This window comes from Bufo gargarizans, chromosome 2 (assembly GCF_014858855.1).
Source record: "Bufo gargarizans isolate SCDJY-AF-19 chromosome 2, ASM1485885v1, whole genome shotgun sequence".
NCBI lineage: Eukaryota > Metazoa > Chordata > Amphibia > Anura > Bufonidae > Bufo > Bufo gargarizans.
This window is the reverse complement of record NC_058081.1, coordinates 189,105,666-189,118,092: the sequence shown is the minus strand read 5'-3', so window position 1 is coordinate 189,118,092 and position 12,427 is coordinate 189,105,666. Positions and strand designations below refer to the sequence as shown.

At 41.4% G+C, this 12,427-nt stretch overlaps 1 protein-coding gene across 1 annotated transcript in view; it reads left to right on the top strand.

Annotated features, from left to right (window-relative positions):
• TERB2 (telomere repeat binding bouquet formation protein 2) overlaps window positions 1–12,427 on the top strand; it is an 80,954-nt gene that overhangs the window by 57,089 nt on the left and 11,438 nt on the right. Inside the window, exons 5-6 of the mRNA XM_044277108.1 lie at window positions 6,367–6,428; window positions 10,433–10,479. Of these exons, the coding sequence (XP_044133043.1) occupies window positions 6,367–6,428; window positions 10,433–10,479 (109 nt within the window). The remainder of the gene's footprint in view (window positions 1–6,366; window positions 6,429–10,432; window positions 10,480–12,427) is intronic.

Sequence of the window (12,427 nt, the reverse complement as noted above, 5' to 3'; positions counted from 1 at the left end):
ACATCCTGATGCATCCTGAACGGATTTCTCTCCATTCAGAATGCATTAGGATAAAACTGATCAGGATTCTTCCGGCATAGAGCCCTGACGACGGAACTCTATGCCGGAAGAAAAGAACGCAAGTGTGAAAGAGCCCTAAAGCAGTTATTTTAACTGGAAACTTGACTTTTTGATTCAATAAAATAAAAATGTCTCTATCTTGCCCAATAACTATGTAATATTAGATCAAGCACAGAAATTGCAATATAAGGTAGATTTCTTTACTTAGCTTGTTTTACGCTATATGGCATAATTACTACCGCGGATGAATGATTACCTAAAATACTGTCAGACTGCAAACACGACTTCTACTGTAATCCAGATTTATAGCTGATAGACATGCTGATCATTTTAGTGATATTTGAGGCTAAATCATGCAGCGGCTTGCAAGCATAAGGATATAAATACCAGATTAATGACAGCTTGAGTGGGTAGCTTTACAGTATTCTACAATTTAATTCTACATAAAAGTGTTGGTGACATCCACCAAACATGTTGAGGTGGGGGTTTTAAACATGGTGCCCCACTCGGAAGCTTAAGTAGGTGCCGTAGCCGGTCGATGACTGCTGTATTATACGGCAGACACTTGCAGACAGTGTCAGAAATAACTCTGATCATAGAAGTTAATTTTTTAGATGCTGTGGGCAATTGTGAGGTGTCATTTGCTGGGAGAAGGCTACTCATTGAGACCAAATGGCCCACCTAAGATGAGAACGCAGAAGCCGGTGAGTTGCCATGGCAGCCAGGACCTTTCTGGAGGCCTGCTATACCAGAATTCCTATTGAGTGTTGCTTGTGGCAGGGCATGGTAAGAATACATTGGGGGAGATTTATCAAACGGGTGTAAAGTAGAACTGGCTTTGTTGCCCATAGCAACCAATCAGACTCCACCTTTCATTTTTCACAGCTCCTTTGGAACATGAAATGTGGAATCTGATTGGTTGCTATGGGCAACTAAGCCAGTTCTACTTTACACCAGTTTGATAATTATGTACCAATAATAATGTTTGCTTCATGGATATGCACCTGTGATTCTGAAGGTTCTAGTCTAAATTCTCTTATAGTATATATTAAGGGTAGCGCCTCTTTTAGACTGAACACACCCATCTACCTGGGACTTCTGAGCAGAGTACGTTTGTAGCTGGTTCCTACACTGCCCTGAATATTGTAGGCTTAAGTAAGTCCAAAGAGAGGCAGTATATTTAGTGTTAGGGCCCGACACATGTTTGAGCAAATATGTGCGCTAAGAGCTTCCATTAACTCATTTATAGTCGGTATTGTACCGCTTTTATTTAGAATGACCCCCATTTCTTAGCTCTATTGTTTGTATATATAACGGTGTGCAGCCATTTTGTTTTTTGTAATTATGTTTGCTTCATGGATATGTACCTGTGATTCTGAAGGTTCTAGTCTAAATTCTCTTGTAGTAAGATAGAAATGATATCATAGATAACTACATAAAACCAAATATAACAATGTCCACTAGATGGCAGCATAGCACACTAAGTAAGTGGATAACAACTATAACACAAGATACAATAATGAATTTAAATAGAAAGCCATAGCTGGGACATCACAAAATGTATTCCCTTTTCACACAATAAGCAACTGATCAGGGGGTCAGATCAGTGGTACCATCACTAATTCAGAATGTCACTATGAGCCTGCGCTCTGCCACTCCATTCATTCTCTATGAGACTGCTGGAAATAACTACAGTGCTCTTCGATTTTTTTGCAGTTCCTTAGAGAATGAATGGAGCAGCGGCGAGCATATTTAACCTCTGTTTCACTCATTAGGAAGAATTGGGATCCCCATTCTTGGCATTGGTGGGGGTCCGAGTGGTCAGGCCCCAACAATCAGATGCTATTCTGTGACTAGGGCATAGTTTTCAGATTAGTACAATCCCTTTAATTGAAGTTGTATACATATGCATGAACAAAAGAATTTGTGCTTTTAATTTGTGACATTAACCACCAGACTATAATGGTATCCAACTAAGGGCTCATGCACACGGTCATGTTTTGCGGTCTGCAAATTGCGGAAATACAAAACACAGATGCCTGCGAAGTGCATGCCATCATTTATTTTTTTACTTCTGTAGAAATGTACTATATTTGTCGGCAAAACTGACAAGAATAGGACTTGTTCTATTTTTTTGTGGGTGAATAGAAGGGGTGTGCGGATGCAGACAGCATACGGTGTGCTGTCCCAATCTTTTGCGGCCCACTTGAAATGAATGGGTACACATCTTATCCGCCAAAAATGTGAATTGGATTAGTTTTAATAAATGAGGCCCATAGACTTTCTACTGAGCTTGTCTCCTGTAGTGATGAGGAAGAGCACTATGTGCTGATCACTTCTGTCTCCTTGTTCTAGCAATTGGTGGGGGTCTCATTTTTAAAGGTATTTTTGCTTTTTATTTCCATCATTTTTGTTCTTTTAGAAAAACAGCTGCAGCCATATGTTAGGGTAAAGACAATTGGAAAATGCACTATACGTACAATACATATTTTGAGTTGTGTTTCTTCACTTTTGGTGCATTTTTTAGGCCCTTTTTTTTTCAATACGAAGCACTAGGTCAGGGGCGTACATAAACCTCATATGGCTCATAGCAAAACTTAGTATGGGCCCCCTGCACCAGAATCATCACCATTGAACTAAAACTATTGTCTTGTAGCACTTCCTCCTTTCCAGACGTGCTTTTCTTTCCTTGCTGCTTGGTTTCTATCTTGAAAAAATCCACTTTATTCCTTATGTAAATGAGCTAGTAAGTTGCCCAGAGGGGCGTTATTTTTGTTCAAAGGCGCCCAGGAACGCCCCTATTGAGTGCCCAGGCCCGCCCTCAAGCAGAGCCCAAGCACGCCCCCAGCAGCTCCATTGTCCCCCCCATCTCACCAATACACTAACAGCAGAGAACCCTGCCCACTTTTGCCTTCAGTGTCACTGACAAATCTCGCCGCGATCTTCCAGCAGAGGATGAAACCATCACTGGGCTTGGCGCATGCCCAGTGAAACATTTGAGGCTGATGCCCTCAGTTCCGAACACTGCCAGCGCCTCCACTCTTCTGATTCAACTAAGGGCATCAGCCTCAAATGTTTCACTGGGCATGCGCCAAGCCCAGTGATGGTTTCATTCTCTGCTGGAAGATCGCGGTAAGATTTGTCAGTGACACTGAAGGCAAGGGTTGCGGGGTTCTCTGCTGTTAGTTGTTAGTGATATGGGGGGGGGGGGGACAACGGCTCTGCTGGGGGCGTAGAGTATGAGCCGAGGAGAGGCGTGCTTGGGCTCTGCTGGAGGGCGGGCCTGGGCACTCAATAAGGGTGTTCCTGGGCGCCTTTGAACAAAAATAACTCCCCTCTGGGCACCTTACTTACTCATTTGCATAAGGAATCAAGTGGATTTTTTCAAGATAGAAACCAAGCAGCAAGGAAAGAAAAGCACGTCTGATAAGGAGGAAGTAAGTGCTACAAGACAATAGTTTTAGTTCAATGGTGATGATTCTGGTGACAGATTCCTTTAACACAACTGCCATGGAAGCTGTAATAATCTCTTTGCATTGAGCTCCCCCTAGTGATGGCTATGTGAAAAGGCAGTGTGTTCACACTGGGAAGAGAACAAGTTCTGTTCTGCCCCACCTCCTCTCCCTTAGGCTCCATAGTAGTAACGTGGTCGTCCTCTGCAGGTACTCCACTGCTTTAGGTGTCCCTAAAAAACAAAAACTAGATTTCTATTTCTAGAAGATTCCTGGTGTAATTTGCATCAGAAATTTCAGGGCCCCATAAGACAAATCATGTGATTCATCCTGACCCTTCTCACACTCATAGCCACAGTATTTTAATTTTTAACAACTTTTATTATGGGTTAGGGAGAAAATGTACGCCATTTTTACATCTGGGGTGTGTGGACTGAGTTGGAGTGTGCTTGAGACCGGGTTTTTATAATCTGTCTCTAATGCATCCAAGGCCACGCTCACCTGCAGCATCCAATCAAAGCATGATTTTGAAGGTAAGACCTTGCCTTTTACAGCAAGCTCATGTGGCTATTGCCCACTGCAGTTGAGTGGAGCTTTAGGCCTCATGCACACAACCGGTGTGTCCGCAAAAACGCAGGTTCGTAGGTCCGTGATCCGTGTCCGTTTCTTCTTCCGTGGGTCTTCCTTGATTTTTGGAGGATCCACGGACATGAAGAAAAAATCGTTTTGGTGTCCGCCTGGCCGTGCGGACCCAAACGGATCCATCCTGACTTACAATGTAAGTCAATGGGGACGGATCCGTTTCACGTTGACACAATATGCAATCCATCCCCCATTGACTTTCAATGTAAAGTCAGGAGTCCCTATTATACCATCGGATCGGAGTTTTCTCCAATCCGATGGTATATTTTAACTTGAAGCGTCCCCCTCACCATGGGAACGCCTCTATGTTAGAATATACTGTCGGATATGAGTTAGATCGTGAAACTCAGATCCGACAGTATATTCTAACACAGAGGAGTTCCCATGGTGATGGGGACGCTTCAAGTTAGAATATACTAAGAACTGTGTACATGACTGCCCCCTGCTGCCTGGCAGCCTGGCAGCACCTGATCTCTTACAGGGGGCTGTGATCCGCACAATTAACCCCTCAGGTGCCGCACCTCAGGGGTTAATTGTGTGAATCATAGCACCCTGTAAGAGATCAGGGGCTGCCAGGCAGCAGGGGCCCCCCTCCCTCCCTCTATTGTATTAACTCATTGTTGGCCAGTGTGCACCAGTTTACTCGCTGGGGCTTTGATCGGTAACCATGGCAACCAGGACGCTACTGCAGCAATATTAGAAGCATCATACTTACCTGCTGCGCTGTCTGTGACCGGCCGGGAGCTCCTCCTTCTGGTAAGTGACAGGTCTGTGCGGCGCATTGCTTAATGATCTGTCACTTACCAGTAGGAGGAGCTCCCGGCCGGTCACAGACAGCGCAGCAGGTAAGCATGATGCTTCTAATATTGCTAAGTAACCATGGCAACCAGGACTGCAGTAGCATCCTGGTTGCCATGGTTACCGATAGGAGCCACAGCGATTCAACTGGGACTCCGATCGGAACTCTCCGCTGCCACCAATGATCGGAGGGGGGGGGGGTGGAGGCCGCACACTGGCCACCAATGAGTTAATACAATAGAGAGAGGGAGGGGGGCCGGGGGGAGGCCGCACACTGGCCACCAATGAGTTAATACAATAGAGGGAGGGGGGGGCCGGGGGGAGGCCGCACACTGGCCACCAATGAGTTAATACAATAGAGAGAGGGAGGGGGGCCGGGGGGAGGCCGCACACTGGCCACCAATGAGTTAATACAATAGAGGGAGGGGGGGCCGGGGAGGCCGCACTGGCCACCAATGAGTTAATACAATAGAGGGAGGGAGGGGGGGCCGGGGGGAGGCCGCACACTGGCCACCAATGAGTTAATACAATAGAAGGAGGGGGGGCCGCACTGGCCACCAATTAAATTAAAACTGGGGAGGGAGGGGGTCTGCCCCCTGCTGCCTGGCAGCCCCTGATCTCTTACAGGGGGCTATGATACGCACAATTAACTCCTGAGGTGCGGCACCTGAGGGGTTAATTGTGCGGATCACAGCCCCCTGTAAGAGATTGGGTGCTGCCAGGCAGCAGGGGGCAGTCATGTACACAGTTCGTAGTATATTCTAACTAGAAGCGTCCCCATCACTATGGGAACGCCTCTGTGTTAGACTATACTGTCGGATCTGAGTTTTCACGAAAGCTTTTATGCAGACGGATATTCGGATCCGTCTGTATGAAAGTAACCCACGGACGCGGATGCCAATCTTGTGTGCATCCGTGTTCTTTCACGGACCCATTGACTTGAATGGGTCCGTGAACCATTGTCCGTCAAAAAAATAGGACAGGTCCTATTTTTTTGACGGACAAGAAACACGGATTGCGGCCGCTGATGAACAACGGTGCATTTTCTGAGTTTTCAACGGACCCATTCAAAGTCAATGGAAAACGGAAAATCATGGAAAACGGAACAACGGCCACGGATGCACACAACGGTCGTGTGCATGAGGCCTTATCCGAATGCGGCAGCTGCATCAAGGCTGTCTTGTGTGAAAGAAGCCTGGTGTGCAACCTGAATGGAAGGTGACTACAGTACAAGATTGGGTGATTGGAGACAGATTAACCCTGTGTAGTGGCACCGATGTCACATGCTGTGAAAGTGTGCATGTTACAATAGCACCTTCATAATTCTACCAATTAGTATACAATAAACAAGAACACTGCTTATACTTGGGTGTTATTTTTTATACAGACTTTTTTTTATTTTTTTTCATGGCAGAAATCAGAAGGGAAATCGGCAACTTCTTTTGGGAACAAGACAACTTCGTAGATATCCAGCAGGTCAGTAAAAATCTAAATAATTTTTGTGTCCCGTGGACATGATTTTCATGGTTTTCTTCCAGTGAGGTACGAAAAAAAAACTTTAAAGGGAATCTGTCACTAGCAATTTACCAATTTTTTTTTTCATGAATCCATGTTTAACAGAGTACCTTTTTTCCACCTGTCTTGTTCTTTTGATTGTGAGTCTTGTAGTTTCTTCAAAAAACCGATTCTTATGATATGTAAATGAAGCTGTAAGGAGCCCAGAGGGGCGTTATTCTTATTCCACGGTGCCCAGGAACGCCCCTCTGAAGTGCCGTGCCCAGCTAAATTTGAAAAGTAATAACTCCTCCAAGCAATCTAAATCGCCTCCCAGAGGCGCGGCTAAGTGCTCAACACCACCCCCCAAACCCCCGCCGCGCTCAGCGGCAAAGACCCAGATCCTCCTCTCACCGGCAACCCAAATCCCGCGCATGCGCAGTGCCGTCAGTCATCTTATCATAGCGCAGGCAATCGCCGGCACTGCGCATGCGCGGGATTTGGGATGCCGGCGAGAGGAGGATCCGGGTCTTTGCCGCAGAGCGCGGCACTGGTGGGGGGGGGGGGAGTTGGGGGTGGTGTTGAGCACTTAGCCGCGCCTCTGGGAGGCGATTTAGATTGCTTGGAGGAGTTATTACTTTTCAAATTTAGCTGGGCACGGCACTTCAGAGGGGCGTTACTGGGCACCGTGGAATAAGAATAACGCCCCTCTGGGCTCCTTACAGCTTCATTTACATATCATAAGAATCGGTTTTTTGAAGAAACTACAAGACTCACAATCAAAAGAACAAGACAGGTGGAAAAAAGGTACTCTGTTAAACATGGATTCATGAAAAAAAAAAAATTGTAAATTGCTAGTGACAGATTCCCTTTAAAGGGCTATCCCATGACTAACGTAAAAAATGAAAACCGGACATCATATAGTATATGACCTCTTCTAGCAGGTCAGGAAGCAAGTCTTTTCTGCTGCAGCTAAAGGGGCATGTCCATTCTGATGCAGCTCTCTGCCTATCACATCTGAGGAGGCAGTTGAAAAGATGAAACTAAGCATGTGCGACCATCTCAGTGAGCCGGACAAAGTAATAAAAACAGAAGGTGGCGCTATACAGATACATTTTATTGGATAACTCAGTGGCTATGCAAAATTTTTAAAGACATGCAATTACAAAAGTATTCAGATCCAGGTGCTGGTTTGAAAACTGTAGAATATTTTTCATGGGACAACCCCTTTAAGGTGGCCATATACAGTCAGTAGCTGTTGAATGAATGATCGTCCAGCAGATGGCGGTTTATCTCTTGGGAGAAAAGGATTGGGCAAAAAATTTTGTTTGCCCTATATTTTTCTCCCCTAACATGATCTCTTGGTGGAGAGTCAGGAGTTCAGCATACACGTTAGATTTTTGGCACCACCTATTGTTCTCAGCGAGTTTGACAGACACCAATGTGTAAGGAGGTCTTTAAAGCAGACATCTGAACTGATCTTATAGTAGTTAGTGATGAGCGGCAGGTGCCATATTCGATTTCGACGAAATTCGCGAATATTCGATAGAATATTCGTTTTATATTCGTCGAAACCGAATATTCGTCATTATTCTTGTTATCGCGATTAATATGCGATTTAAATAATCGAATTTCGATTTTAACTTAAAGGCTACTCTCCTATTGAAATTGCAATTCGATTTTTTCAAGTTATAAAATTCGAATTTCGATTTTAACTTAGCACTGCTATATGCCATATTAGGCTAACTAATATGGCATATAGCAGTGCTAAGTTAAAATCGAAATTCGATTATTATAACTTGAAAAAATCGAATTGCGATTTCAACGTAATTCTCAAATCCGACAGTACATTCTAGTATATGGAGTCGTTCCCATGGTGATGGGGACGCTCCATAACTAAGCATGGAATATGGCTTCAATGGCTTGGTAGAATTAGCGAATTGACGAATATATTCGTTATATTCCACAAAACGAATATAACGAATGTATTCGTCATATTCCACAAAACGAAGATAACGAATGTATTCGTCATATATCACAAAACGAAGATAACGAAGTATTCTGCATCTTCATTTTAGCTACATATTCATCAATTTCGCTAATTCTAGCAATGATATAGGAAAGTTGACTATAGAGACAGCTAAGTATAATTCGCTATGCGATTATATTACTGCTTTTTTTTATAAATAGTATAATTATAATAATTATCAGGTATTATAATTATTCTATTTATTTAAAAAAAAAGCAGTAATATAATCGCATAGCGAATTAAACTTAGCTGTCCAGTCAGTGCCCGTTGCCGCTTCTGCCGACTTCCATGCTCATGGAGCGTCCCCATCACCATGGGAACATCTCCATATACTAGAATGTACTGTCGGATTTGAGAATTACGTTGAAATCGCAATTCGATTTTTTCAAGTTATAATAATCGAATTTCGATTTTTAACTTAGCACTGCTATATGCCATATTAGTTAGCCTAATATGGCATATAGCAGTGCTAAGTTAAAATCGAAATTCGATTATTATAACTTGACATAATCGAATTGCGATTCCAACTTGGACCTGGTTTACTATATGGTTGGCTTCAATGGCTTGGTAGAATTAGCGAATTGACGAATATATTCGTTATATTCCACAAAACGAATATAACGAATGTATTCGTCATATTCCACAAAACGAAGATAACGAAGTATTCTGCATCTTCGTTTTAGCTACCTATTCATCAACTTCGCTAATTCTAGCAATGATATAGGAAAGTTGACTATCGAGACAACTAAGTTTAATTCGCTATGCGATTATATTACTGCTTTTTTTTTAAATAAATAGAATAATTATAATACCTGATAATTATTATAATTATACTATTTATAAAAAAAAGCAGTCATATAATCGCATAGCGAATTAAACTTAGCTGTCTCTATAGTCAACTTTCCTATATCATTGCTAGAATTAGCGAAATTGATGAATAGGTAGCTAAAATGAAGATGCAGAATACTTCGTTATCTTCGTTTTGTGATATATGACGAATACATTCGTTATCTTCGTTTTGTGGAATATGACGAATACATTCGTTATATTCGTTTTGTGGAATATAACGAATATATTCGTCAATTCGCTAATTCTACCAAGCCATTGAAGCCATATTCCATGCTTAGTTATGGAGCGTCCCCATCACCATGGGAACGACTCCATATACTAGAATGTACTGTCGGATTTGAGAATTACGTTGAAATCGCAATTCGATTTTTTCAAGTTATAATAATCGAATTTCGATTTTAACTTAGCACTGCTATATGCCATATTAGGCTAACTAATATGGCATATAGCAGTGCTAAGTTAAAATCGAAATTCGATTATTATAACTTGAAAAAATCGAATTGCGATTTCAACGTAATTCTCAAATCCGACAGTACATTCTAGTATATGGAGATGTTCCCATGGTGATGGGGACGCTCCATGAGCATGGAAGTCGGCAGAAGCGGCAACGGGCACTGACTGGAGCAGCCAGGAAGCCAGGAATCCAGAGGACAGGTAAGAACAACTTTAGGGAAGTGGGAAAGAAAAAAATATAACACAAAAAAAAACAAAAAAAAACGAATATTCGAAATATCGAATTTATATCACTATATTCGAAATATTCGCGAATTAGCGAAGTGCCGATATTCGCGAAAAAAATTCGATATTCGAATATTCGCGCTCAACACTAATAGTAGTATTGTAAATTGATATTCACTTCTAAATTTGCAGTAAATGTTTATGAAAATATTCTTGCCATGCAAAAATAATTCTTATTTTGGTGTTGAAAGCATGTGTCAGGACAGGATATGTTGGTGTCCAAAGCAAAGTTGATATAATGCTCCAGCTTTAATATTAGAATTGAGCAGTTTGCTATTTAAACAGTAAATGACCCATTTCACTTGACAACAATCCTTCATATCAGCACATTCTAAATGGTGTAACTAGATAAATGACTTTATTCTTTCAGCGTAGAGATGAAGAGGATGAGCCAATGAAACCTGAATATGATAAGAGGTAGATGTCGTATGTTCACCAACAATATAGAGTGAGCCAGATGAGATGTAGATGAGGGATGCTTGGTTGGCATGGGTGTACGATGTAGCAGTTCCAACCTAAGCCTTGGTCAGGCACACCAAAGATAGAAGCGACAGTCAGGAGCTGTTTACTGCAAAAGAAGCTTAACTCCCTGGGGTTGAGGCCTATTTTAATTTTTGTATTTTGGATTTTTCCTCCAAAAACCATAACTTTATTATTTTCCATTCACATAGCTATATGAGGCCTTATTTTTTGTGGGACACTATGCATTGCCATTTTCTGACAGCTGCAACTTTTTATATTTCAGTCTACAGAGCTGTACGAAGACGTATTTTTGTTGGTACCATTTTTGTGGTATGTACGTCTTTTTGATCACTGTTATAAAAAAAAATTGGGGGCGGACAAAAAAATTGCTAACCGTACAGGAATTTTAATAGTTCAGACATTTTCAGACGTGGCGATACCTAATGTTTATTTTTTTATTGTTTATATATTTTTATATGTGAAATTGGGAAAGGGGGGATGATTTAAACTTTTAACCCCTTAAGGACACAGCCTTATTTCACCTTAAGGACCAGGCCATTTTTTGCAAATCGGACCAGTGTCACTTTATGTGGTGATAACTTTAAAACGCTTTTACTTATCCAGGCCATTCTGAGATTGTTTTTTCGTCACATATTGTACTTCATAACACTGGTAAAATGGAGTTGAAATAAAAATCATTTTTATTTATAAAAAAAAAATACTAAATTGACCAAATTTTTGGAAAAATTAGCAAATTTTCAAGTTTCAATTTCCCTACTTTTATAATACATAGTAATACCTCCAAAAATAGTTATTAGTTTACACTTCCCATATGTCTACTTCATGTTTGGATCATTTTGGGAATGCCATTTTATTTTTTGGGGACGTTAAAAACCCACTTTGGTCTGAAGTCACTTTGTGAGGCTTACAGAGTTTCTACTCTAGGGGTGTATCAGGAGGCTTCAAATGGGACATGGTGTCAAAAAACAAGTCCAGCAAAAACTGCCTTCCAAAATCCATATGGCATTCCTTTCCTTCTGTGCCCTGCCGTGTGGCCATACAGCAGTTTACGACCACATATGGGGTGTTTCTGTAAACTAAAGAATGAGGGCAATAAATATTGAGTTTTGTTTGGCTGTTAACCCTTGCTCTGTTGCGGGAAAAAAATTATTAAAATGGAAAATTTGCCCATAAATACCTGTTTTGGCACCGTTTTTATTTTTTACAACGTTCATCTGACAGATTATATCATGTGCTATTTTTATAGAGCAGGTTGTTACGGACGCAGGGATACCTAATATGTTTACTTTTTTAAATTTATTTAAGTTTTACACAATAATATCATTTTTGAAAAAAAAAAACATTTGTGTCTCCATAGTCTGAGAGACTGTTTTAATGGTATGATTTTGGGGTAATATTCCTTTTTGATCGCTTGCTATTACACTTTTTGTGATGTAAGGTGACAAAATTATGGCTTTTTAGTCACCATTTTTATTTTTTATTTTTACGTTGTTCACCTGAGGGGTTAGATCATGTGATATTTTTATAGAGCAGGTTCTTATGGACACGGCAATACCTAATATGTATACCTTTTTTATTTATTAAGGTTTTACACAATATAATTTTTGAAGCCCCCCCAAAAATTTTGTGTCTACATAGTCTGAGAGCCATATTTTTTTTATTTTTTGGGGCAATTGTTTTATGTAGGGTATCAGTTTGTGCGTAATGAGAAGTCGGTTAGATTGGCACCATTGTGGGGGGCATACGCCTTTTTGATCGCTTGGTGTTGCACTTTTAGTGACTTAAGGTGACAAAACAAATGATTTTTTAGCACTGTTTTTATTTTATTTTTTTGACAGTGTTCACCTGAGGGGTTAGGTCATATGATATTTTCATAGAGCCG